The 25,587-nt window shown below is 36.7% G+C and overlaps 1 protein-coding gene across 13 annotated transcripts in view; it reads left to right on the forward strand.

Moving 5' to 3' along the window:
• LOC124310113 (collagen alpha chain CG42342) overlaps nt 1-25,587 on the forward strand; it is a 170,833-nt gene that overhangs the window by 128,072 nt on the left and 17,174 nt on the right. For 4 of the 13 annotated variants that reach the window (XM_046773755.1, XM_046773751.1, XM_046773749.1 and 1 more), the window contains 10 exons: nt 7,647-7,726; nt 8,196-8,231; nt 8,616-8,651; nt 11,150-11,185; nt 11,273-11,344; nt 13,562-13,648; nt 15,040-15,093; nt 16,526-16,705; nt 18,432-18,537; nt 21,455-21,543. In XM_046773755.1, the coding sequence (XP_046629711.1) occupies nt 7,647-7,726; nt 8,196-8,231; nt 8,616-8,651; nt 11,150-11,185; nt 11,273-11,344; nt 13,562-13,648; nt 15,040-15,093; nt 16,526-16,705; nt 18,432-18,537; nt 21,455-21,543 (776 nt within the window). The remainder of the gene's footprint in view (nt 1-7,646; nt 7,727-8,195; nt 8,232-8,615; nt 8,652-11,149; nt 11,186-11,272; nt 11,345-13,561; nt 13,649-15,039; nt 15,094-16,525; nt 16,706-18,431; nt 18,538-21,454; nt 21,544-25,587) is intronic. The other 9 variants (XM_046773750.1, XM_046773761.1, XM_046773754.1 and 6 more) reach the window with 9 other exon arrangements.

Raw genomic sequence — 25,587 nt, forward strand, 5'->3', positions numbered from 1 at the left:
GGCGCTGGATTTACTCTGAAACCCTCTTTGACACTCCACGGGTGTCTGATGCAGCGGTCCAGACGGAGAGTAAATACATACCACTAGAGATAACCAATTCTCACGATCGGTAGGTGTTATTCAACGATTTATACCATTTTCAATCCTCTCTCCTTTCCCTTCAACCCGATTACCAAACGTATCGAAATATACCGCAATCGATAGTTTGGCGCAGGCGAAAAACTTTTCCATTTTTGTTTATCTCGAAATTCTACCGGCGTTGATAACGATTCACTAAGTCGGACGTTTTTCGAAAACAAGCCCGTCATGATGCTTCGAACTTCTTATGCGGATTGATTTTATAAGTTTTTAAGAAAAATCGTTATTTTGCAACTTTGAGATTGTTGGTAATTCGATAAATCGTAATAAAGTTAATCATTATATACTCGTGTATTCGAAGCTTGCTTTTTCAAAGTTTTTAGTATAAAATTGCAAGACAGTGAATTTTAATTCCAGATTTTTCAAACTTCGTAGCTTTGTACAACCTTGATTGTCCAAACTTCTTTCTAAAATCAATGTCAAACTATTTGCATATCATGTTTCTTAAAAATGATGTCCAAAACATTGCTGTGGAGTTAATTTTGGCTTTAATATCTATTTTTTTTTATATTCTCGTTAAATAATTTTATTTAACGACCAAAGTATCAACACGAAAAACTCCTAACGAATCTACGTGGCAAATAAGAAAGAAAATTGTGAATAATTGTTATTTTCTAGTGCGATGTAGCTGCTAAAACTATTCGTGATACAGTGGAAATATAACATTTTAGTACATCATATCCGGATGCCTGATATAAATCCTTTCGAACCGCGCGAAGGAGGAACAACTTTAACGGTTGACATAGTTTGCGTCTGGCTCGAATAAATATCATAGCAACGGAATATGCAGCATGAGCTACAAACGGGCTATTATGCTCCTCTGCTATCGGGCAAAACAGCCTCTTAACGACTCGGCCGGCCTGAAACGAGACCGAAGGTTGAAGTTAAGCTCCAACAGGCCACGTGCCATCCTTAAACGCGTCCCGAATCAAGGCAATTAAGTCTCGGTGGACATCAAAGAGATCTTATAATGTATATCCTCAGCTGAAGTCGGTATTCCGAGCTCAAATTTCAACTTGAGTTTAGCGCTCCAGGCACTCGGTTAACAGTTTAATCTAAATCCTCAACATCGCACAACCTGTGCAAAGCTCGCGCATAGATCTTCACCGAGAAATTTACAGCAGGTATGCATCGACACCTTTTTCTTATTCGCTAGACTTAACTTCACCTCGAGCTTGACACTTGTTGCATCCGTATTTCCACGAGACGGATATTATTATTTGATAACTCCTATTATAGACGAAATAAGAAAATACGTACCGCCTTTCAACAACGATTTGCACTGAGAGAAATTTTTAGTTCCGGTTACCGCTCAGTCTGTGACTATTTTCATTTTTTACCACAATCGAAAAATATAGTTCTAGGTAGAAAATGAAAATTAGCTTTCTAGCTGTTACCGGGAAATCTAGTATCCGTTACTATTTGGAGATCGTACAATTATTTCACCTTTCGATTGTGTGTAACGAAATTTTTATCATGCGCGATCGATTCGTCAACGATGGATACGAACGTGAGTTTTGTATCTCTGGATGAGTAAGCAGTTGTCAAATTATACGTAGGTATAATAAACCTGATGGTTGTGCGCTGGTGACATATGACCAGGCGATAAAGCTCGTATTTAAAGCGCGTTGTATTCTGCGAAGAGAGGAGACGAAGAGTTTCGCAACGATTTCAAGTCCAGATAAGCTCTTAGGTCTTTTATTAATCCTGCGGTTGCGTAAATTATACGAAAATATATGAGTCATTCCATACAAATTCGACCTGGGTCTGACTCTCGACCTCTCCGATTCCGTCCACGAATTTTTATTTTGTTCTTCTAATTATCAGTTAATTTATATACAATTTTTTTTTGATGTTTCTTCCGACAAAAGCGCAAAAAAAAAAAAAAAGAGAATGCCGGCCGATTTCGAGCGAAAGCTAAAAAAATTTCATACCTGACACATGATTTTTCAGAATTATTTCAGATAATTTGATTAAATCGTGCCGATCAATACGTGCGTTTTTAAAAAATGTGTGTACTTCAAATCTATTGGAAATATTTCCGAAAAAAATACACAGAGCGCCTTGGAGAGTCGAAACAATGGTACGAAAAATCGCGAGCCAAGTCAAAGAGGTCAAGGGTCAGGTCCAGGTTCAGTTGGCATGGAATGCACCATATACATACATGCAACGCATTATAGAAGGAAGACCAGCCCTGCTTCCATGACCTCGACATATGACCATTCATTGCTCGTCATTTATTACACCTGGAAATCTTTCGCCGTTTCTTATCCTCCCCATTGTATTTTTCCATTCTTCTCTCGAGAGAAAGAAAGAGAGACGGCTGCTTCTTTTCGTTCCAGACAGACAAACGAGTCTCCGTTGTCGGTAAATGACAAGACTTACGGAATACCATTTCAATCCCTATACATAAAACACCCCGAGAGGCTCGTCGAGCTTTGCTACTTCGGAAATGGGACGCCCGATATTTTGTCTCTTATACTCACGAAATCACCGATAATCGGACACGAGAGAGGATCCCTAGAATCGCAAAACCTCCCTGCAACGTTTCGTCTTTTTCCTTTCGGATTTATACGCGTTTTTCGACGAAAATTTCCAGGGGAAATTCTGAAGGATAACTGAGAATACGCATCCGGGTCACGTGACAATTTCTAGTTAAACGTAAAAGGATCGTGAAGTCGGGTAAGAGAACTTATGGAATAATAATAATAATAATTTCAGAAAACGAGAAGCGATACGAATCTCGTTCCGTTCGCATTGAAGATAAGTTGATTTGGTAACAAGGCGTTGACGGCTTGATTGTTGAAAGAAATTCTTTCAAAGCTTCTCGAACACCTTTTCTTACGTGGTCGAAATGATGTCTCCTATCTTTCCAACTCAATCGTTGGAGATCGTCTCTTGATAATCAATCACGTTTTCAATGGCAAGCCCTTTTATGGATTTAAGAGAAAAATCGAGCTTTCAATGACAAAAATACATGAACAAGTGAATGAAAAATACACAGAGTGTCGATTGTCAAGAAAATTTTAGATATCGATAGTTCGTTTCAAATCCTCTGGTATCGTTTAAAATATATTGATTTTGTTCGATTTCACTCCGGGATGTCTCGGTTTATTGAAAAGACTATTTTTAATAAATTGACTGAAACAGATCTTCTTTTTTTCTGTAATCAATTCCATATTGCGATTCTTTGAACAAATGGTCTTCTGAATAAAACGAGACATCGCAGAGTGATGTCGCACGAATCCAATAAAGCTCCTAACCAATCATTTCAAGCGATTTGAAAGAAATATCATCGATATCTCAGCTTTCGTTTATGACTCTAATATTGTTTGCTTTTGAATTTTTAACTCTTTGTCACGCATTATTGTGCTGAGCCAACTTCTATAACAACATAGTATTTTGTGGTTTATGGGGTGGCTGATTACGAATCTGAAATCAAATTTCAAATATGCAAAATGATGGATCCATTAGAACGGATGAAAACTTCAAATTCAATCAAACCCGGTCAAACAAAACTCTATGCGGTGACTTTTGAGTTCTCTGATTGGATTCGCCTTATTGAATTTTCGAAATTTGACTTCAAATTCGTGATCAGCGATCCCAAAATCTTATAATTTATGTAAAACATGTGCATACGAGTACAGAGGTAACTTTCTCGGAAATGAATTATTCCTTCAGTTTTCACGATTTTCTTCAATCAATTTGTTTCTAACAACAACAATTTACATTACATCGCAATAATTACTCTCGAGTATTGAAAGAAGTATGTTTGACAAATTCTCTAAACATACAAAAAAATTGATATAAAATAGGTGGTAAAAATATTGACAGACAAACCACTGTGACTCAAATGGTTAAAGAGATCTTCCTAGCTTACGATTACAATAAATCGATAAAATCTACTCGGTGACACAGAGTTGTAAAAAGTATCGATTTTTGTCCAGCGAATCTCCTCAACGTCCTCAATTCGTTTCGTTCCGTCAGCGGTTTTGATTATGAATTTCATCGTATTCCGTGCACACGCGTAACGAAACTCCGCACGTATCCGCGGAATAACGAAGTCATGAAGCGAATCAGTGAGGCGAGAAGGTGCAGGGTAACAGGTAAATGTGCCGTGGCGCGGTGAAAACGAGCCAAGATTTAATTTATTCAGGGGTGTTTTGCTCTTTCATCCCTCTCGGAGAACTCACGTGGATCTCTCTCTCCCTCTCTCTCTCTCTCTCTCTCTCTCTCTCTTTCCCTCTGTTTCGCGTTACTTTTGCTCTCGTGGCGTTAATCGATTTCGACACCGATTCAATTCCGCAATTTGAAAACCGATTGAATTACATCTATCCGATTTAAGGCTCGGACGCACTGCACTTTTTTCACCCTCCGTTATACACATAGGTGGTAGAAAACTCAATTAAACGCAGCTACCCGCCAACTCAATCGCACCGAGAATGAATTAATCAGTTTTGCCTGTTGATCCGAATTCTCTATTCGTGAATATCTCTGCCACCTATCGCCAATTTTATATTATGGAAAATCCGCTGAAATAAGACGGTTTTTATACCGTTAAAGAAACGGACGTAATAAAACCACAATTGCGAGAAATTTTTCAACGGTGATACGTGAATTTATTCTTCGTTCACAAAATTCGATGCGGAATTAAAAAGTACACCAAAGCTTCCGAAGAGACGTTCGAATGATTGAAGCTTCGTTTTTCTTTCGAGTAGTTTCACGCCGTTTGCCGTAAGAAGTAATTTTAATGTAAAAAAGAAGGTATAAAGAGATCGAAATATATTTTTCTTGAGTGAAAATTCCATCTATCCGATAAATGTTTAACGAGTTACCATTTTTTTTATGATATATTAATTAAAACGCATTAATCGAAACATTCGGTTTGTTTTATTTTAAGTAGATTAATAACGTATAATTTGAATTCAATGTGAATTAACGTTAAGTCTTAGTTACTAAAAAAGAATAATTTAGTTTTACCGGTACGTTATTCGATGAAATTTCTAAAAACTAATAAATAATAAAAATATACTGCTCGAATTTGGGTTATGTATATATTATGCATGCATTAATTCGCTTCCGAGTAAACCGAAAATTTTAGAACCAAGCAGCGTTATAAAATAAGGTAATAAATTTTTTCCCACGAGGTAAATATTATCCCTATGTATGAAAGTTTCGGCTCGACAAATATGGGCGCGGTATAATATTCTTCTGTCGTATCGTTTTCTTTAGAGCGATAAATTACCGAAGCTATTACATTTTGGGGGAGGATTCTTCCATGCTGGCTTTTCAACCTAAGTGGTATTAACAGGGATGCCAGACGGGGTCACGGGAACAAAAAAGGAAAAAAAAAAAAAAGTCACGGATGAAAAGGCGTGTGCAGCTCTTAAGGGGTTCGTTGTATTCGAGGAGAAGTTATCAAACTGTCGTAAAATTGTTGAAAAAAAAAAAAGAAAAAAAAAACGCTAATATGCGGCCGAACGTATGAGATATATCGGCTCGTAGAAAAGAAACGGTACTTCCGGTTCGACGGGGCGAAACCGGAAGTCAGCTGCCACCGCCGTGCTGCTCTAAGCGATAAATCCTGCCTGTCTTTTTCAATTCTTCTTCACCCAGGGGACAAATTTCCTTTCTAGTATTTATTTTTTTATTGGATTTGTCGTCGACGGTATCGTGACCCAGGCCGTGGGACGTAACTGTTATATTCAACGAGTCAATTATAAATCCAAGCAACCCGGAAAATCAAAGGCTTGTACCCCCGAGACAGCAAGGGTAGTACTCCGAGGGGTGACTGAAACCCAAGGCACGGTACGAGGAGCGAACGCAACGTGCAACGGGCGGTTCTGAAAGACAGAACGCAAAGATGCCTGCGTCACTCGAGTAATCGCATTCAAAGTTCGGGGTTGCCTTGATGGATGTGTCGGAAGAACAAGACTACGTACGCACGCTACCGAAATTTGCTAAACGCGCGAAAAATCTGTTCCGCGCGCAGAGGGCGCCACCGGAAATCGAAGCGATCAAACTGAAAATCGGAGCGCTCGGCGCGAGGGATCATTCCAAAATTATCACTCGGCGCGACAGGTCGCTAAGCGGGACTCGGAGCAGCCGATACACTCGGTATCGTTTTTTTTTTTATTATTATTATTATTATTATTATTTTTTTTTTTTCTTCCCAGTGATTAACGGACTTCCGTTTGGGCCCGGAAAACTGGGTCGCGCAATTCGAGGATTGCAATTTTCACGAGTCTGATGCATTTCTTGTACCTACCCGTGTCACTTCCGTTGGATAAGTAAGAACTCAAATGTTCGACCTTTGTTTGCGTGCCTCGTTAAAATCGCGAGTCTTCCGGCTTGTACACGTTGCGAAAATTGCAACTGCTGCAGAAGGATCGGAAGGACGAGTCTGCAGTGAAACCGTTGATTGCGAGGCCGCTGATTAGAGGAATTACGAGTAACTTCCACGTTAGCTATATTCACGACCTCGGAATAATTCCCCCCCGCCGCCCCCTTATTTTCCGAGTCTCTCTTCACGCGAGAAGGACTCATCAAGGCTAATCTTATCTCCCTGGACGAAATTATTTTTCCCCCCGCCCCTGATTAACGTCAATGAAAATTAGCCACGTTTGCAAATATGTACAACGTACATGTGCCGAGTACAATATGGAAATTTACGGAAATTAGAATATTACAGATCATTGAGATGAAAACCTCGAGAGGTTGGAATCTGCATCTTTAAATTAATTATGCATCTCGGATCGAAACAGGAATATAACGTCGATTTGGGGTAATTTCAACTTTTGGAATATATGCAACGACGTGAAATTCTTACGAATGTCTCTTGGCGATATGTTACGGTTACGTATGGAAAGAAGTTGTTCAAAGGGAAAACTTTTCAGATTCAATAAAGAACGAGAAATAGTTCGATACTTTCTTCCTTGAAACTCCCGATACCAACTTTCGTTTTTAGTAGCTTCGGTTACTTAACGGAAGTGCCAAGGAGAGTACGGAAAATTTTTACGTACAAAATATTCGTTCGAGTCTAGGCTTATTATTCTCATTTTTTTCAAATACATACGCAAACAGAATTTCTTTAATTTACCAGACATGCCAATCAAGTATGACGACAAAAATGTTTTGTAGATTCAAATAAATGTGATTTCACTACATAAGACAAAATTGTTGCTCTCATTAATTTTTCACTCAAATCATGCGTCATATATTTAAATGAAAAAAATTTCTTTCACCGTGTTCTGTGAAGCAAACAAATCCTTTCTCTATGTATATTTCTTTACAACACCCCCATAAAATTCTGACTCCCTTTATTTCTCTGACCAAGAATATTAAAAAAACGTTGAAACATCATTCGACGGATTGTATTATAATCACTCTGCACGTTTGTTTATTCTTGTTTTTCAAACAACGAAGATCTTTATTAACACATTACCGATTTTAACCGCGATTGCCGCAGCTTACAAAAATTAACGCACGATTTCATTTTGTTATTCCAGGTCCGCCAGGTCCTCCGGGACCTCCGGGTAAGCGAGGGAAAAAGGGAAAGAAAGGTGACTCGGGGGATGCAGGTGCGCCGGTAAGTCATTTCTTCCTCAATTCACTTTAGATTTAGATTAGAATACGTCCGTACCCGTAGAATTTAACATTTTAAGAATTAGTTATCAACTGGTAGAAGATATTAAATATTCTTTTTTCATTGAAAACAATCATAATACCGTCAGATTCCGCGTCGGCGTGAATAAATAAGTTAATATTTAATTTCACCAATTTCTCGGAGTCACAATAAAATTCTATAATTATATCAGAGAACGGACGTTTTAAAATCATGAATTATTTCACTTAAGAGTTAGTAAGTTTTCTTTATTTACGAGTCATTTTTATACCTCTAAAGCTTTATATCCATACATTTTATTGTTTGCTTGTTAAATTTTTTTTTTTTCTTTTTTTTTTTTTGTCGTTTTGCATTTCGTGAATGACGTAATTTTAATTAAATCTTAAGCCTCATTTAACGATGACTGTTTTTAATTGATCCCCCGTTCTTACAGGGAGTGACAGGACCGCCGGGCAAGAATGGTTTTCCGGTATATTATTTTTCTTTAATTTTCATTCATTTTTATCATTGTTTTTCCAGTCATACATTTTTCGTATACCATTATTCTTATTTATTTAGTTACTTTTTTTTTTCAACTCTATTTTCTTGTCCTCAATCTCACGCATCGAACACCACAATTTTAATCACGCAATATATCACTTCCGTTCAATTACACGAACTAAATCTGTGAAATGGGATACAAAGAAGAGAATTAAAATTGAAAAAGTATAAAAAGCAACAGAAATTTGCTTCCAAATATAGAAGTACGGTTTGAAAATCAACATTTGGCAGTGCAAGGGCACGGTTATTAATTGAGGAGAAATTTTTTACAAGTTGATTCGACCCTGTGATATTAATAATGGTGGAATTTCAGGGGAGCAAAGGCGACAAAGGAAACCGTGGCGATACGGTAAGAAACTATCCTCGAATAGTCGTTTAAAATTTTTACGGGTAAATTACACCCGACAGTTTGAAAGCAAGCGCCCGACTAATCAGTTTTTAGTATCAGCTACAGTAATTACACGAGTTTTATAGTGTGCAGCTATCACATTTATTGCCTACATTGTCATTACACATTTAACGTAATAATCTATATTTAATCGTATCGCAATCGCATGAAATTCTAATATATCTGGTGGAGGGCGGATCTTTTCATTTTTATAAGACAAAATTCATTATAGAAGAGAGAAAGGTTCCTGATTTTTCTTATAAAAATTTGCGATCTCTTTTCTACGGAAAAAAAATTACAAAAAAAACAATCCTCTACCTCTTGCGATAAATTGATAAAATGTTGAAAAAAAAAAGAAAAAATACATAAATAAATAAAAAACTTCCGGTCCAAGGTAAGTTGGCACAGATTGATGAAATGAAAATGCGTTCCTCTTTAATTCACGTGTGAAGTGACGGTTCCTTGCCTTGGTTTGTTCCAGGGTCTGAGCGGACGCGCCGGTTTTCCCGGTTTTCCGGTTCGTTTATTGGTTAATTCCTTTATGTACTTATCCTTTACATTCGTTTCGTCATCGCAATCGTATTTTTACCCCTCCTCATTCCACTTCTCTTCCTTCCTAGTTTTGCGAAGCGTAGTTCCTACTGTCGTTTCCGGTCTCTTTAGTTTAACCTACTGATAACAATAATAGAGAATCTTCCCTGTTACTAATCTTGGTATCGTCGTTTATGGGAATCGGCATCAGTTATCTTTGTTTGAATAATAGAGATCGTAAGACATGTTCAATCACGTTGGAATTTAGTTTAAATATCATTTTTTTTTTCTTTCAAAATACACGTTGTGAGAAAAAATTTTATACCATCATACCAAGACAGGTTCGGGCTTTTCGGATCTCCTTTTCTTTCCGTGAAAATCAGAATTTGACGATATTTACGTACGGAATGAAAAAAGAAGAAAAGAAAGAAAAAGAAAGAACTAAAAGAAAATTTTTTAACTCGACTTCCAAAAATATCGCCAAGTCGAGGAACGATTATTCGTTCGTTTCTGTACAACGATTACGGTTTTCAAACGATCCTTACTGTACAATAAAATTAGTTTGACGAGGCTTGATCGCATTATTCAGATCTGAAATTTTTAAACTAAAATTGAAAAATTCTCTCGTCCAAAATATAATTACAACGTGACGGAGTCTGTGCTTTCTCAATTTTTCATATTGACTCAGATAATATTATTATAATCCTTAAGTGCATCTAATGTTGAAACTTTCGTCGACATTCAGAAGTTACGTACATAATACTCGTAATACGTTCTCTGAAATCTGTACAGTCTCAACTTCGCCGAAAGATTTATCTGGCAGATTGATATAATGGTGAAATTTTTCGCAAAAAAGGAAACAACTTTGGTCATAAAATATTTGAAAGTTTATTTTCTTTTGAATATTTTCTAACATTCTTAACGTTTTCCTTCGCGCAGTAAAACACTTATTGTCAGAAGTGGAAGAAAGATTTGAAATTGATTGCCTGAATACAAAGATTCGATTTCAGTTTACAGGAATTATAATGTAAGTAATGTGGGTCTGGATGCTGCTAGAAGATCTTGACGAAGCTACTTTTTCTTCGGTGGAAGTGTCTTGCATTGCCAAAACTAACAGCGAACGATTTGTGTTGTTTTCCGTATATTGTTTGTTTGAGATATTAACCATAAACAGTAGAATATATTTATAGAGTGACATTTTTACCGCTACGTATAAACAATTAACCTGTGAACGTGCAAGCTGCGAATATATGAAACTGTAATTGTGGGGTGACTCGTAACTTACATATTTTTGTAGAATTTTAACACGATTATTTGAAATGTATTTGGAAGCATCTTGATCTTTTTTTCGGGGGGAATCATATTGCTACTCTTTTTTGTACCTATAATTTCTTTGTTTCTTCAGTTGTTGTTTCCATTTCTTTTCTTATATTAGTTATTCTACTTCTATACGCATTTAGAGTAAGAAAAAAGGGAAATTATCGGTTAAACCGTGCGGTGACTTTTTTAATTAAATAAGGCTTTAACGTCAATTTATTGTTGCACAAGCGTTAAATTTTCGCAACAGTTGCAAGAAAATCTAGTTACAGTGATCGTAATGAGAAAGAATAGCAACGGATACTAGACTTTCTGGTTACAGCTAGAAAACTAATTTTCATTTTCAACCTAGAACTATATTTTTCGATTGTGGTAAAAAATGAAAATAGTCAAGGACTGAGCGGTAACCGGAACTAAAAATTTCTCTCGGTGTGTTGGTAAATTGGCTGCTTTGGTTTGCCGCACGATTCGACCGGATATTTGCCGAAAAACAATCACTGTTCTTATACTCACTCGATTTTTTCACCTCTTCTAAATCGCTTGCCGAAGCTTTACCATGTTCTTCCGGTACCCTGCGGCCAATTTCTAGTAACCGGATGTCGTTCTTACAGGGTCCCATTGGACTGGATGGGCCGAAAGGAGATCCGGTAAGACAGTCGTGGATTTAAATGGATAACGTATTTCTCCTTGTTTGCGAATAAATTTCATTAAGAGACGTTGCGATCTGGTTTCAGGGCAGACCTGGTGACAAGGGGCAGAAGGGAGACCTTGGCAATCCTGGCTTCGACGTCTTCTCGGCTGTAAAGGTATCTATCAACCCCGAGCCAACCCCTCCTTATTCTCTCCGCAATCCGCGCTCTAGATGAAAACTCGAAAACCTGATTCCAGCCAGACGAATAATAACGACGGAAATGAAGTTGTCCCTATTTCTCGGAGGGCGTTGTCATATCCATTTATGTATGTCTACCTCGCGTATTTCGCTCTCCTCTGTCGCAGTTTGCCATACGCGATATTACCACTTAAGGATGTATCGAGTGTACAGTCTCGGAAAAATAGTGACGAAACAAAGCGAGAGGATAACAAAGAGAGTTCGAACTGGATTCGAGGCCTGGAACGATATCTTTTTAACGCGGGATAAATTAATCGGGAATCAATCGTCGATTTCAATTAAGAATTATCAATTTTTTTATAACCTTACGACCGTCGTCGCGTCGTCTGTTGAATTTTTTTTTAACACCAAAAACTTACCGTTCGATCAGTATTCATTTACCAGATATAGCTCATTTCTTTCTTTTTTTTCCATATAAATCAACTCTCTGTACTTTTTTTTTATTAACCTCTCAATAAACGGCGAAAATTTTGTGAACAGAAAATATGGTCAATAATCTTACTCTTTAATGCACTGCAAATCACGCAGAGTTATCAAAGATTCGTTATAATCAATTTCTCAAAAATCTGTTCGCTAACAAGATGAATCATGATCCACGCGAATTTGTAAAATAAGCACGAAAGAAAAAAAAAACGGAATCGCGATATTATTGTAAACTTTTTAAATAAAAATGGAAGAAAAAAAATTTACATTTGTTCTTTCGAATCTCTGGTTTTCAATTTCTTTTCCCCGTGCGTAGAAAAACAATTCGTTTTACAAAATTGAATTCAATATTAACTTCAGCTTGGTTGTTTGTTTTTTTTTTTTTTTTTCTTTTTTCTTTTCTCTTCACTTTTAGCTTTACTTGTATCGCAACTTTTCCGATCCCGCACATTTTTCACCGGACTGTACCCCGATACATTCTGAAACTCGAATAGAAGGATGTACACTCGCGTATGCATACGCATGGAAAGGTAATAATATCGGATGTACGATCATATTCGCAGCGGTATTATACGCGGCCTCTTGTATATAGTTAGGAGACTTTATACGCCGAGACACGCGACGCGAGTATAGATTCTACTTGTTATTCAAAGAGTATTCGATACGTATGTAACCAGCTTCAGGCTTCGTCCGATAAACTCGGTTTTCATTATTTTCAGAAAATATTCCTCGGCGCGATTTTCACACCCGATCCATCCGTAACACGTATAACCAAAGACTCGTTTGTCGTTCATTCCGAATACGAAGTTGTAAAAAAGGCGTTATTACAACCACCTTTTTCGTTTTTTCATATTTTTCGCTGCTTTTCTGGTGAAATTTGTATTTCGCAAAACATTTTCCCACTCACTCGGATCGAGCTTTTATCACTTTTTATCCGAATCTTCGTCGCTTCAATGAAATTCGTAGTTTTCTAACTCGGTGTTCGAATAATACACAGTTTGGCGAATTTTTTCCAACGTCATCCTGGGCGATTCTCGACGTTTCAAATATGTTGAACCTTCTTTGTCGACAGTATTCTGAGAACTTTTTTTTCCTGCTAATCTTTGTCTCGTTCTTCTCTAGAAAGATTTCGTTTCTCGTAATTTTACAAATTTTTTGCATAAACTGATGGTAAAAATTGTGCGGAGAGTAATTTCACCGCGATTATTCTATCCCGAAAATTTTCCGCTGCTCGAACGAATTTTGATCAAAGCGTGTCAGTAAACTAATAACAATCCTGTAGGGAGATTTACTTTTATTTTTCATATCGAAAGCATATTTTTATACATCGTTAAAACAATACCCGCGATAACTGCTCTTGGTGAAAAATTTTTCGGTTTTTAAAATTTTTTTATAAAATTTCCCCAAGGTCTGAGAGAAATATTCTGTAATGAAAATTTCATCAAAGTTAAGATTACGAAAAGTATTTTTATCAGAGATTGCGATCGGAAAAATATATGGCGAAAATTTTCTAATAAAAAACCAGATTTTCGAGTTATTCAGCAAAAACTTTTAGTAGAATTATTTAAACCACGGAGAATTGCGTTACCGTACGAATTTTTAAATTATGTGGCAATCACGAGAGTATCGTGAAATTAGAGCAGCAACTAAGTTGTTATTGATCGATGACGTGTGAAAGAAATAAGAAAATAAATACTCTTCCTGCCTACGGGTGAATGCACAGGGATTGGGGTTAAAGAGATCGGTGACGACGCTACGCGGAGGAACTCTTGGCTATGCAGAAATCGTCGCCCTGAAGGTAACCCCCGGGCCATCAAACCCCTGCAACTAGAAAAACCTACATTTTCATTCTAAAATTTGACATGCATTATAGACGTATCGATAGTGTATCTACTTTTCGTTCTCTGTTGAAACAACCAAAAAAAGAAAAAGGAGGGAGGAAAATCTCTGTCCTTTATTTCTGAATATATCTTGTATCTCGTACTATTTTTTCTATGGTCCAATCGAAACAGGTACGAATTAAAAATGTTCGGGATATATGGCTGCATTTTTGTGCGCGGAGGGGTTTTCGACCCTCAGGAACTCGAGTTTGAAATCATTTTTAAGCTGCATAGCCGGCGTTTCGAGAAAACAGCAAAATTTGATGTTGTTTGCGGTTTTCTTAAAAAAAACTTCCATCGACAGACGAAAATTCACCTGACCATCCGTAGAGAGCAAAAAATTCTACATCTCACGTGTAGGAAACGGAGTCGGATTAACAAATTAAGAAAAACGAAACTAATTCACATAAATTTTCCAGATGCCGTCGATGAGTAGAATTTCTTTTTTCTTGATTTGTTGATCCGCCTCCTTTTCCGACACACGATGACACAATTCGATGTAGAATTTTCCGCTCTACGCAAATGACGTCAAATTTTGCTATTTTCTCGAAAAAACATGACTCGAAATTTGAGTTCCTGAGGGTCAAAAACCCCTCTACGCACAAAAATACAGTCATGTCCCAAATATTTTTAATTCAGACCCACTTTGACCGAACTTTTGTTGTTGTAATATAATAATAACAACAACGACCAAGTTTCCCGCATTGTTCTTCTTCTTCTGGTTCTTGTGTTAATACAATTTATCCACAAATTTTTTTTCTCGGTAATACTCATCCATTACAAGTCATTGCGTTGCGTTGTTCGGTGCTTTCGGTGTAGTGCTCTGCCACCTTCGTGTAAATGTTCTCCTGTATCGTCCTAATATGATTTATACCCTCTCTGTGTACATAAAACGATCGCGAAAATGTCACGCTGCCATTTAACGCCGGATCCTCCTTGACGAGACCGAAATATAAAGACTGACGAAAAATCGAGGCAAAGTTAAAAATTCCCAGCGCGACATTTTCGCTCATTTAATTCTTACAATTTATTTTATCTCGATTGCATTTCAGTTGGTAATGGTTTTTATTACGAGTTTTACAGTCTCTAGGTATACGTATATTATATATATGTATATATATTACATACATAATTCTGGGCATGCCGGAGTTGGATCTACCAATGATTTACTACACCCCTGTTATTTCCCCGTTGATTAATAAGCAATCCCTGCAAACAATTATCCCGTTACCCATTATTGTACATTCTCGTTTAATCCCACATCCCGATTTGGTTATTTGGTTATTACTTGTAGTTCACCTACTTCTAGGGACTTCAAGATCGAGGGATTAATATCTCGGCGGAGACCGTCATTCAGCTGAAAGTAAGTCACACTTGCTTTGCCCCTTCAGTCACGTCGTAATTTACCAAGATTTCTCACTGCCGAGTTTACAAACAGCAAACTAGAATCGTTGATTGAACCTGAAACTGAGAGAGATTCCTTTTCGTCGAAAAAAATAAAAATAAATAAAAAAGTTCAACTACGTATCTTCTTCTATCTTGAAACTATCTCGTCTATAGCTTGTACCTACTCTGGCAATAAATATTCAAAACGGCAGACGACAAATGTTCCGAACGCTATTCCGAAGAATGTTCGTCAATCTACTGCAAACGGGAAGGTTAATGCTGAAAGGGCAAAGACCGTTCGATCCTTTTTTCTATCCCATTCTCCGTACATGTCACGTGTGTAATAACACTCTTCTATGTTTTTTTATTCCCCCTCTATTTTACGGACACAATTCTTTCTCCCAATTCCATTTCCCGCATGATAAATGTTTGAACTTATCCGCGTACCTCTTTTTATACGATATGTGTACGCTTTAAAGAATGACTGCGCATGAATATGTCGTAATATATGCTGCTCTGGAATTCTGAACTTAATTAACGGAACGGTAAAATATTTGAAACTCTATGTAAAAACAAAATTTTTATTTATTTATTTTTTTTTTTTGTTTATTTTAGTTTTCTTCTTTTTATTTTTATTACTAATTTACATGATTATTTATATTTTTCTCTAGAAATGAAACATAGCTAACGTAAAATAACCAGTTTTATATCCGCATGCGGGAGTAGAATAGAAAAATTCTCGGTTTCTGGTTACGATGATAAACAGGTGTGTTTTACGATCTCCTTTAATTTCCTTTCTCTCTGCTACATACAGCTTACGTTTACTCAATTCCATTCAAAACGTACTTTATTCTCACGGATACTCCATCAAACTTGTGTACACGTATTATTCAAATTTGAGATACATACTTGTTCGTTGATAGGACGTGTAATAAATACGTATGTAATACATGTACGATATAACTTTGAAATAACAGCTTTAACAAACGTACAAAATACGTCCAACTTCTTTACGCTGTGATATTTTATTGACTCCTAACTCTCTCGGCATTCTAAATTCACCAATTCTTACACCGCTTTACAATAAGTAATTTACAAATACGAGTATACGATGAGCGCTAAATTCCGATCATGAATTTTGACCTTAGAATCTAAAAACATTCTCAATTTCTATATACCTAACAAATGTTCTCTCTCTCTCTCTCTCTTTCTCTTGCAAAGATCAGCGAATATCATTCTAACCAGATGACAAAAAGGGGATCCATGATCTTGGCGCTTAAAATCGGGACGCGTAATCAATTTTAACTCGGAAATAACGATTCGCGATATCACATTTTGCGAAAAATACAAGATCTTGAGTCCCCGATTATCACTCGAGGATAAAACGCTGACAAATTAATGACGAACAGGGTGAGCCGGGTGAACCAGGACCACCAGGACCTCCGGGTCCTCCGGGATCGGAAGGAGTTCCAGGACACGATGGACGGCAAGGAGTACCGGGCGAAGTTGGTCCTCCGGGTGAAAAGGGCGCGCAAGGACCCATAGGTCCCATCGGTCCCACAGGCCCACCAGGAGTTTCCGGACCAAAGGTGAGTTCCTAAAAACCATACGATCTTGCATCCTTGACGTAATTTCAAGTCTCAAAAGAAGCCTTCGCATCGTGTGAACAAAGAAGTTTTCAATTGAAAACAGAAATCGTTGAGAAGGATTTGACTATTTAAATTCAGTGATTTCAACACATTAAACAAATAAATGAAATTTTACTCCCTTAACACGCTAATAAGGTGACACTTAATTTTCTAATAAATAACAAGCTTCGTTAATTGTAACCAAATCAAAGAAGAGTCAAAAAATAAGTGAAACTAGTCGTACAGATCGCGTTGGAATTAGAAAAAAAAAATTTACGTATTGCATAAAATAATTACAACTCGACAGAGGAATATATAATTTCTAGTGATATTCTTAGATTCAGTTTAGTTTAGACGCTGCCGATCACCATTATTTCGATTGAAAGAAATCGTCCGCTATTTCGTGGGAAAATTTTTTTTCATGAATGTTCCGCCTCCCCGGACCGACTAAGCAATTAGAGTAAGAAGATTGGTTTAAAAATTCTTTATTTAGAAAAGCACTCGCCTCTTCTTGAGAAGCCTGGGGAGAATTAACCAAGTGCCGGTCAGCTCAGCTGCCTCTTTTTTACTCCTCATTTGGCCTCATCCACTCCACTTTGTTCATCCTCTCACTTTTTCTCTCTACTTATCTCTCTCTCTCTCTCTCTCTCTCATTGTTGATGCAGTATATAGTATTATTATGCAGAACTGCGCCCGGGGATTCGCTGCTAATGGCCAAACACGCTCACTAATTCAAGGCTCATAAATTTTTACCGTTATTACATGTAAAAGCTGAAATAATCTCGCTCCCAAGTCCTACACTGGGAGAAATTTCTAATTGTGGGTACTCTAAGGTCCTTCATTATTTTCAATTCCTTACCGTAACCGAAAAAACATTGCACTAGGTACGAAATAAAAATAATTCATTTTGTAACTGTAACTGGAAAATTTCGTACGCGTCGATATTCTTTTTCACTATGGTCGCACGTAGTAATTTTTCTTGTGAATATTACGATAGTTTGATGTTGATGAAACAATGAATTCATGCCAATATTCTGTTTGACTGAGAAAATTAGGTGATTGAAATAACGGGCTTAATATTGAAATTGCAGTTTCAACACTATTTAAACCGTGACCGTGGAAGAAATCAATTTTATTAGAATTTTCTGGTAATTTACAAATTAATATTTTTAATGGGGGTAAAAATGGATGTAAAAGTACCGTAAAATAGAGGGATTATAATACAGAATTTCCAAAAACGCGAGAATCTGTTTGATAGAATTTTCAAATGTAGATGGTCTAACTATAGAATGGTCAAAATCTAGAAATATCAAAGTATAGAAATACAAAACGTACAATTGTGAGAAAAAATAAAAACCTAGCGAAACATCAGTACTCCGACGATTCTGTACTTTGTTTATTTACACATGCTTTACGTTTCTAAATTTTGACTTTTCTATATTTTATAATACAGATATTCACCATCTTAAAAATTCGACACTGCGTCGCTCCCGTTGTCCAATCTCTCTGCGTTTCTGTTCTCCTTATTTTCTTGGATCGGAAAGCCGACAAAGAATAAAATGAAAGGGAATGAAAATCGAAGCGGAAAGAGGAAAATCTAATTACGGTTCCAATTAAAATTCATTCTCACGGGCCTCTCGATACCCGGTTAGCTAACCTTTCATTACTTCCCAATTCTCGTTCGCAGGGCGACAGAGGCGACAAGGGCGATCGGGGATTAACGACGAAGCTAAACGGCGATGAGTTCCCAACGGGCATCATCGAGGGTCCACCCGGCCCTCCCGGACCTCCCGGTGAGTAAATTTTCCGCCTTTTCATCACGCCGTAACGAAATAGACGCGGTTGTTTTCGGTTTGGGTATAAAGACCGAGAAACAAGCAGGGTCAATTTTATCACCGATTAATACACGAATTTCCCCGTCATAATTATAAAGTAAAAGCTTTCTCTGTGAACATTTTCTGCACGTACGAATTGTCGGTCGGATAAATTTAATTCCTTTCGCGTACGAAATTGTTTTTACTTTTTCTTTGAGTGATAATTTCAACACTTTTCGGCAATATTTTTTTTTATTTTTTTTCTTTCTTTCATAGTTGACGCAAAATACTTGCAGTAATTGTGTCTTGTTTTATGATCTATTGTAAAACTTGTAGGTTTTTTTCTTTTCCAAGTTACCAGATTTTTAAGAAGCGATTTTTTTTTTTTCATTTTATTTATTTTTTTTTTCTTTAGTAACAACTTCCTTTTTGTCAAATATCTCCAAGATGCTCAATCTGAAACTACTCAAAATTTTATAATTTCATAAATTCGATAAATTCATTCGGATCAATGAAGTTTTTTCGATAAGACTTAATTAAATATTTTTGACTCGCTAGCAAAGATTAGCCAGTAAGTCGATCTCACTGTGATTGATTTTATTTATTTATTTTTTTTTTTGTTCAATTTTACCACGACACAACGAAGAGGCAAAAAATTCATTAACCGAATAAAAAGAAAAATGATGATCGTCATTTACAAAGATTCAATTCAAACACTTTGCACGCCGCAGATAAAATTTGTGACAAATAATTTTTGCAACAATTTCACCCCAAGACCAGAATTTTCTGTTTGTTTTAATTTTGAATAAAAAAATAAATAAAAAAATCCGAAACACGGGCCTATTTATATCCGTGTACCTAGAAATATATGTTCTAGATTTATCTAGGGTGGTTATACATCCGTTGATGTTTGAGAGAAATTTCACTCTTGACGTAGCTTGATAAATGCAGGAAGAAACAGAATCCCCTCAACTGATATACGTATATTATATACCTTACACATACTCCAACAACACGTGTACGTATGTGTATAAGAGACGAAAACGTAGAGACAGATGATAGATTATAAGGTATAAATAACCTGGCCTTAAGTCAGTCCATACACAGAGGAAGCTTTACGGGTCGCGTTTACGAGATGATAAACAAAGGTATACGCGTGGTAACCGTCTAGATCTACTCGTAGCTCCCTTTACTGGACAGGATTTAAGAGAAATCCGTGCAATCGTGCCATACCTATATATGTATATGTATAAATATATATGGTATACCTTCTTGTTTATAATACCCAACACTGTTGCGTACACCATGCGAACCCAGGAGCGGGTCTCTCACGTATTCTTGCCAATTAGAACTTTGCCCAATTGTCCAAGTTCCAGATTGCATTTGTCCAAGTATAAGTAATACTGTAGCTAACGGTGATAGCGATATAGTAAAGTGGTAAAGTCTACTAATACGAATTTTCTCTTTTTTATATATATATACCTCCTTGTTTTTCTTCCCTCCTGATTTTTATTCATTTACCCATTGTATGTCAAAAAATTTCGTCAACAAACGCTTGCCGAAATCACCGAATCGCGGTAAGATTATAGAGATAATTTGTACGAGTGCAGTAGTTTCTCGTTATAAGGTCGATTCCGCCGTGAAAGGTCTGATCGGTTATTGCGTGTCGAAATCTCGTTCAGTTATGGGGGGGAGAATCGATTTCTCCTATATCCCCGTAACCGGTCTTATAACGAGGGACCACTTCACCCCTGAAATTTATTTCAAGTCCGGGATTCTTGTTGCCGAAAAGACGCTAAGCCGATGGGAGCAAAAGGCGTTTGGCAAACAGGTAACTTCGTAAAAATATGATGTATTATAAGCCATAGTGTAATTGCGTAGTGACATGTATTGTTGTTAGCTTTACTAGTTGGTGTTCGTTCGTTCTTCGCTGTTATCGCACACACGTATATTTTACTTAAAACACCACTCACTGAAACTCGGTAGAATTCCCGGTGGGAAAATAACGGGGGTAAATTCTGGTGGGAGATAATATAATAACGATCGTTGTGGTGAACTTTTCGATGGTTGGGGGAAAAAAACTAACTGCAGAGCAACGTCCCGAGGGATATGCAGGTTAACCTCCGTATAAAGCTTTCGATTAAACTGATATCGATCTATGCGTACAGCAACGCGTGTGTGTAATAAATACATGTTATATATTACGAAAAATTTAAAAAATCGTTCGGCCTAACCGCGAAGAGAGAAGATACTACGCGATCCTTTTTATACCCTCGTTGATTGCATGTGATTCGACCGTCGCGTGAGACTCGTAACAATCTTCGTCGAAGAAAAAATCTTTAGATTTCCATTTGCGGGAAATTTTTCTTATCCCAACTTACGGAAAGTTCTAACGAATTGAAGATTCACAGAGAAAAGATCGTTGACGGAAACTTTATAAATAGGTGTATACTTGCAATCTCAAGAGTTTTAACGAGAAAAATTTCCATACATATTTCATCGAATATCCATATTTATAATACGCAATATGTTTGAAATTCAATATCGTATATATCATTGAAATATTAATCACTAGTCGATTAGTACAGTGAGCAAAGCATGGTTTTTACTTCTGTTTTATTTTTTTTTGTTCCTTTTTTTTCCACCCGCCCCGTCACTTTGAACATCGATGAAATATAAGACAGGGTAGAGAAAATGAGGGAGAAAAATAACAAGCTCGCGTTACGCGTGTAATAATACAGCCGTAACGAATAGCTGAGCGAACCTGACCGACGATAATGAATAATAGTGAAATTGTTGCACCCTTGAGTTAACGGTAGTTTGTGGTATGATTAATGGGAGGCGATGAACCGAGAGAGGATCAAATAGTGATGTTTTTGATGTCCGTGGTACGCAGGGGCCCAAGGCGAGAAGGGAGAATTGGGCCCGACCGGGCCCCCCGGTCTACCCGGCGAGAAAGGCCCCCGTGGGAAACGCGGCAAGCGGGTAAGCTCCTCCAGGTCCTCCCGAAGGTCCTCCACGCCCTCCTCGAAGAGTATCTCGATTCTCCCGTTCCGTCTCCTTTTTATTTCCCCGGTGCTCGGCGCTTCGTGCGTCCTTGCACCGTCATCCTCGAGCAGTTTTTACCACCTCCGAAACCCCGGCTGACTGAGAATATCCCTCCCGACATCCTTACCACCGAGTAGTTTAAACCCCTGTTGGTAAATACCGCTCGAGAAAAATGCTGCATGGAAATAGAAACTGGAGAATGAAAACGCTCGCACGTGGATTTTTATGCCTGTCGTGGATGAATTTTACGTATGCATGACAATTCGAGCAGGTCGATTCGACGGAAATGATACTTCTCGCTGATTTTGTTATCAGAGAATCGTGCGTCGAGTGTTCGTGAAATTATTGTATTTCTCAACTGCGAAGATCTCTTTGAAAATACGGTAATATGAAATAATGAAAATTTTATAACTAATAAAAACTTGAGTACGATGAATCATTTTATTCAGAAAACTGCAAATTCTGAAAACTGAAACATTTTTTTTTTCATTTCGGTATTGTTGGATATTTAAATTTTTCAACACCGCACCATTTATTGAACGTGATCGACGTATCGCGATATCAAATTTACTACTGAGAAAACAGAAAATCTGTTTCAGTTATAACTTTGTGGAAAATCTAATTTTCTGAATAAAATTAATCATATTTTAAAGTGAAGTCGAAATAATATCACGAAATTTTCAAAGATTTTTAAACGGCTTGAAATCAAGCATCGATGTCTAAACTTTTGTTTATAATGCTAGTATTGTAAACGAGATGTTCACAGCTTCCGAATATGATAATTTGATAAATACTCAATGTTCGATTGTCTCGTCCCGAGACTAATAAAAAGCATCTATTTCGGACGAACCGATCTCTTTAGTAAGCTGTAATTGAGTGATCGAAGCGCGTATTTCGAGAGTTATGTAAATAATCAAGGAAAACTTTCCGTGTTTGAAACTTTTTTTTAATCATTACCAATGATTACCGTTTCACTTGTGAATCATTCCTCCTCACGGTCTTCCACTTCACACCATTCGAAGAAACTGGTTTTTGGCAACGATGGCAGAAACGCCAGGTTTTATCTCCGAAAAATAATAAAATTTGCAAATTAGTTTCATTCGTTTGAAGAAATATTATTTATACGTCGTTTGGAAAATTGTCGATACCCGTTACTACCAAACTCGTTTAACAATAATTTCAGAATTATATATACAGTCTGAAATAATTAATCGTTTTTTATAACATCTAAATAAACGTAAAATTCTTACATTTGAAATATTTACGCTTAGTCTGGAATTTATACTGTACCAAATCCGTTGAGGTTACAGATTATTTTCTAATCTCAGCCGTGAACTGAAAATTGCATTGTTGAATTTTAGAATTGTCCGTAAGACTTTCAAACTCTCATTTTCTTTTTATCAAATTTTCAAAACTCGTGTCGACTTTACATAGAAATTTCAAATTCCGCGGCGCCGAATGAAAACAGCAACAATAACCGTAACCTTTTCTTCGGGTGTAATGAGTATTCATTCATTCGTAGATAAATCGCGATATCCTCAAAATTTCTCACCCTCTCGAATACCGCTGTCGGAGTAAATTACAGTTTACTTTAACTATAAAACATAAAACAAGACATGCATGATGCTTTGAGTTGATGCGATAACCTCACGTATCATTTAAAACCCAATTTGAACTCGTTCGGTAATATAAAAGAGTGATGAAAATAATTTTCTGTAAAAGAAAAATAAAAAATCATAAAAAAAAAAAAAAAAAAATTGGAATCTTTCCACATCGAGATTCTGAAATTTTTTTTTTTTTTTGTCCACTCAAATGTACGTAAAACGTCCTTATACTTGCTCTGAAATAATGTTACGACCGATTAAAGAAAATTTCAAAATGTTGGTGGCAGCAAATGGCACGTTTCCAAAAGAAAGAAAGAAAAATAAATAAATAATATAATTAATTTATTATTAACAGAGAAAACCAAAAAACATGGTATAAGACACACGAATCTCGGCTCAGAGGCTCAACGTTTTCACTTTCATTTAAATCTAGGATTAGGACATCTGCACTAAAGCCTTTCAGAATAACAATTTTCTAATGCTCGTGTATATACATATAGTATATATATACGGCGTAGGTACGAACTAATATTGTGTAATATACCTGTAACCAAATCAAAACGTAAGTATAATTTGTGTTGGTGGTAGAGTAGCAAAAAAAAAAGAAAAAAATTGCTGTACATTTACTTCGAGGCAAGCCAGACGCTCCGCAAAAGCAGCATTTGGCGAATATGAGTATAGATGATGAAAAAAAGAACAATACCGAGAGTGAAATTTGTTTTCAAAAAAAAAATAGCGAAAGTCAGGTCTTTTGCGGACTCGCGGCGAGCCTTTTGTTATACTAGTAAATTAATTTATTAATTAACACGTTAATAGCTTGGCGATACTTACACAACGTGTACATATAACACGTATGTTATATATTATTATGTTTATGGTAACAAGTGTTGAATAGCTCGTATCCTAGGTAGCTTGTAACTAATTTGTGTTTACGTAGCCAGTAACACCCACTACCTCCTTCTGCGTGTTCACTGTTGGTTCAATCTACTAATCAGTAATCACTAATACCTACTACGGCTTGAGGCTCACAAAAACATGGCGACGATACACGCGTCTCTGCAACCCTCGTAAGTATCAACTTCCATCTATGTAGCTTTTCTCTCTCTCTCTCTCTCTCTCTCTCTCTCTCTCTCTATCGTTTTTCAATTTATCGTTTAACCGTCCGACGCGTTTTACTCTCTTCACTTTACACTCCCATATTTATAAAAGTAAAAATTAACTCGGATATGGATTTTTTATTGCCTTTAATGTTGACTCTCTCTTCTTTCACGTTCATCGATGAAGCTACTACTGGTGTATATACGAGAAATTTATAACAATCTCTGAACTTCGATCTTAAACTACATATGTTCCTTTTATTCTGCTATTTTAATTTGCTCTCATCCGCTGTTCAAATCAATGATGAGTTGGAAGAATCGGAAGTTTTTATTCTCCGTAAAGCTAAGTTATTGGGAAGTGAAATTTCAATATGTTTGATTATCAGACGCTGGCGTGCCGGGTTTCTGCGGTTTTATGGCTCTATTATCGTACAACCTTAACACCAAAAGACCTTCCAAAAATATCCATTAGTTCTCGGTGAAAAGTATTTTCAACGTGTCAAATCGAGATGTGTATTAAACAAATTTTCATGGGAAATTTGTTATTCAAATATTCACTTTTCGTGCTTCGACTAAAGAAGTGCCGATAAGATCGGAAATCGGTTTTCTTCTATCACTCATGACACAATTCTCAGATACAGATCAAGATGAAGAAAAATGGAAAATTTCGACCTCGGAATTCCAAGAAAAAAAATACAATATTTGCGAATAATGATTCAAATCCCAGGAACCTGACACAATAGTATCAATAATCTGAGCTTTTCACTCTTCATCTTTCAAGCTCTAGTTTCAATGTCCAATAAACCTTGATACATCTGAAGCAATGTTGCGAAATCGACGAATGAATTTTCATTCATAGTGAATAAATACAATTTTGCCCGATTATTATTATTTTTTTCTTTAGTTTCACCACAATTTTTCCATGTCGTTTGATAACGTAGCTAAAAATTATCGTAACGATCCTATCCTGACAATACTTTAAATACTCTTCCCGAGTCTGAGGCGTAACTCTCAATTATTCTTGCCGCAAACTCGCAAATGCGGGGCGGGGTTGAAATTCAGAATTTGAAAAGTTCCCATAGCGCCAAATTCCGTATTTTTCGTTGGCGAAACTTCAAGTAGAGAAAATCAAACTTTTAAGAAACATCGAAGTTTCGAATGGTCCGAAAGTGCAAAGTTCCGAAAGGAGACAATGTTACGATTCAAAAATTCCGAAAGCGCGAAAATGAGAACATTTACAAATTTACGAAACATCCATTTCCGAATGATCGAAGATTTTC

This window comes from Neodiprion virginianus, chromosome 1, assembly GCF_021901495.1.
Source record: "Neodiprion virginianus isolate iyNeoVirg1 chromosome 1, iyNeoVirg1.1, whole genome shotgun sequence".
Classification (NCBI taxonomy): Eukaryota; Metazoa; Arthropoda; class Insecta; order Hymenoptera; family Diprionidae; genus Neodiprion; species Neodiprion virginianus.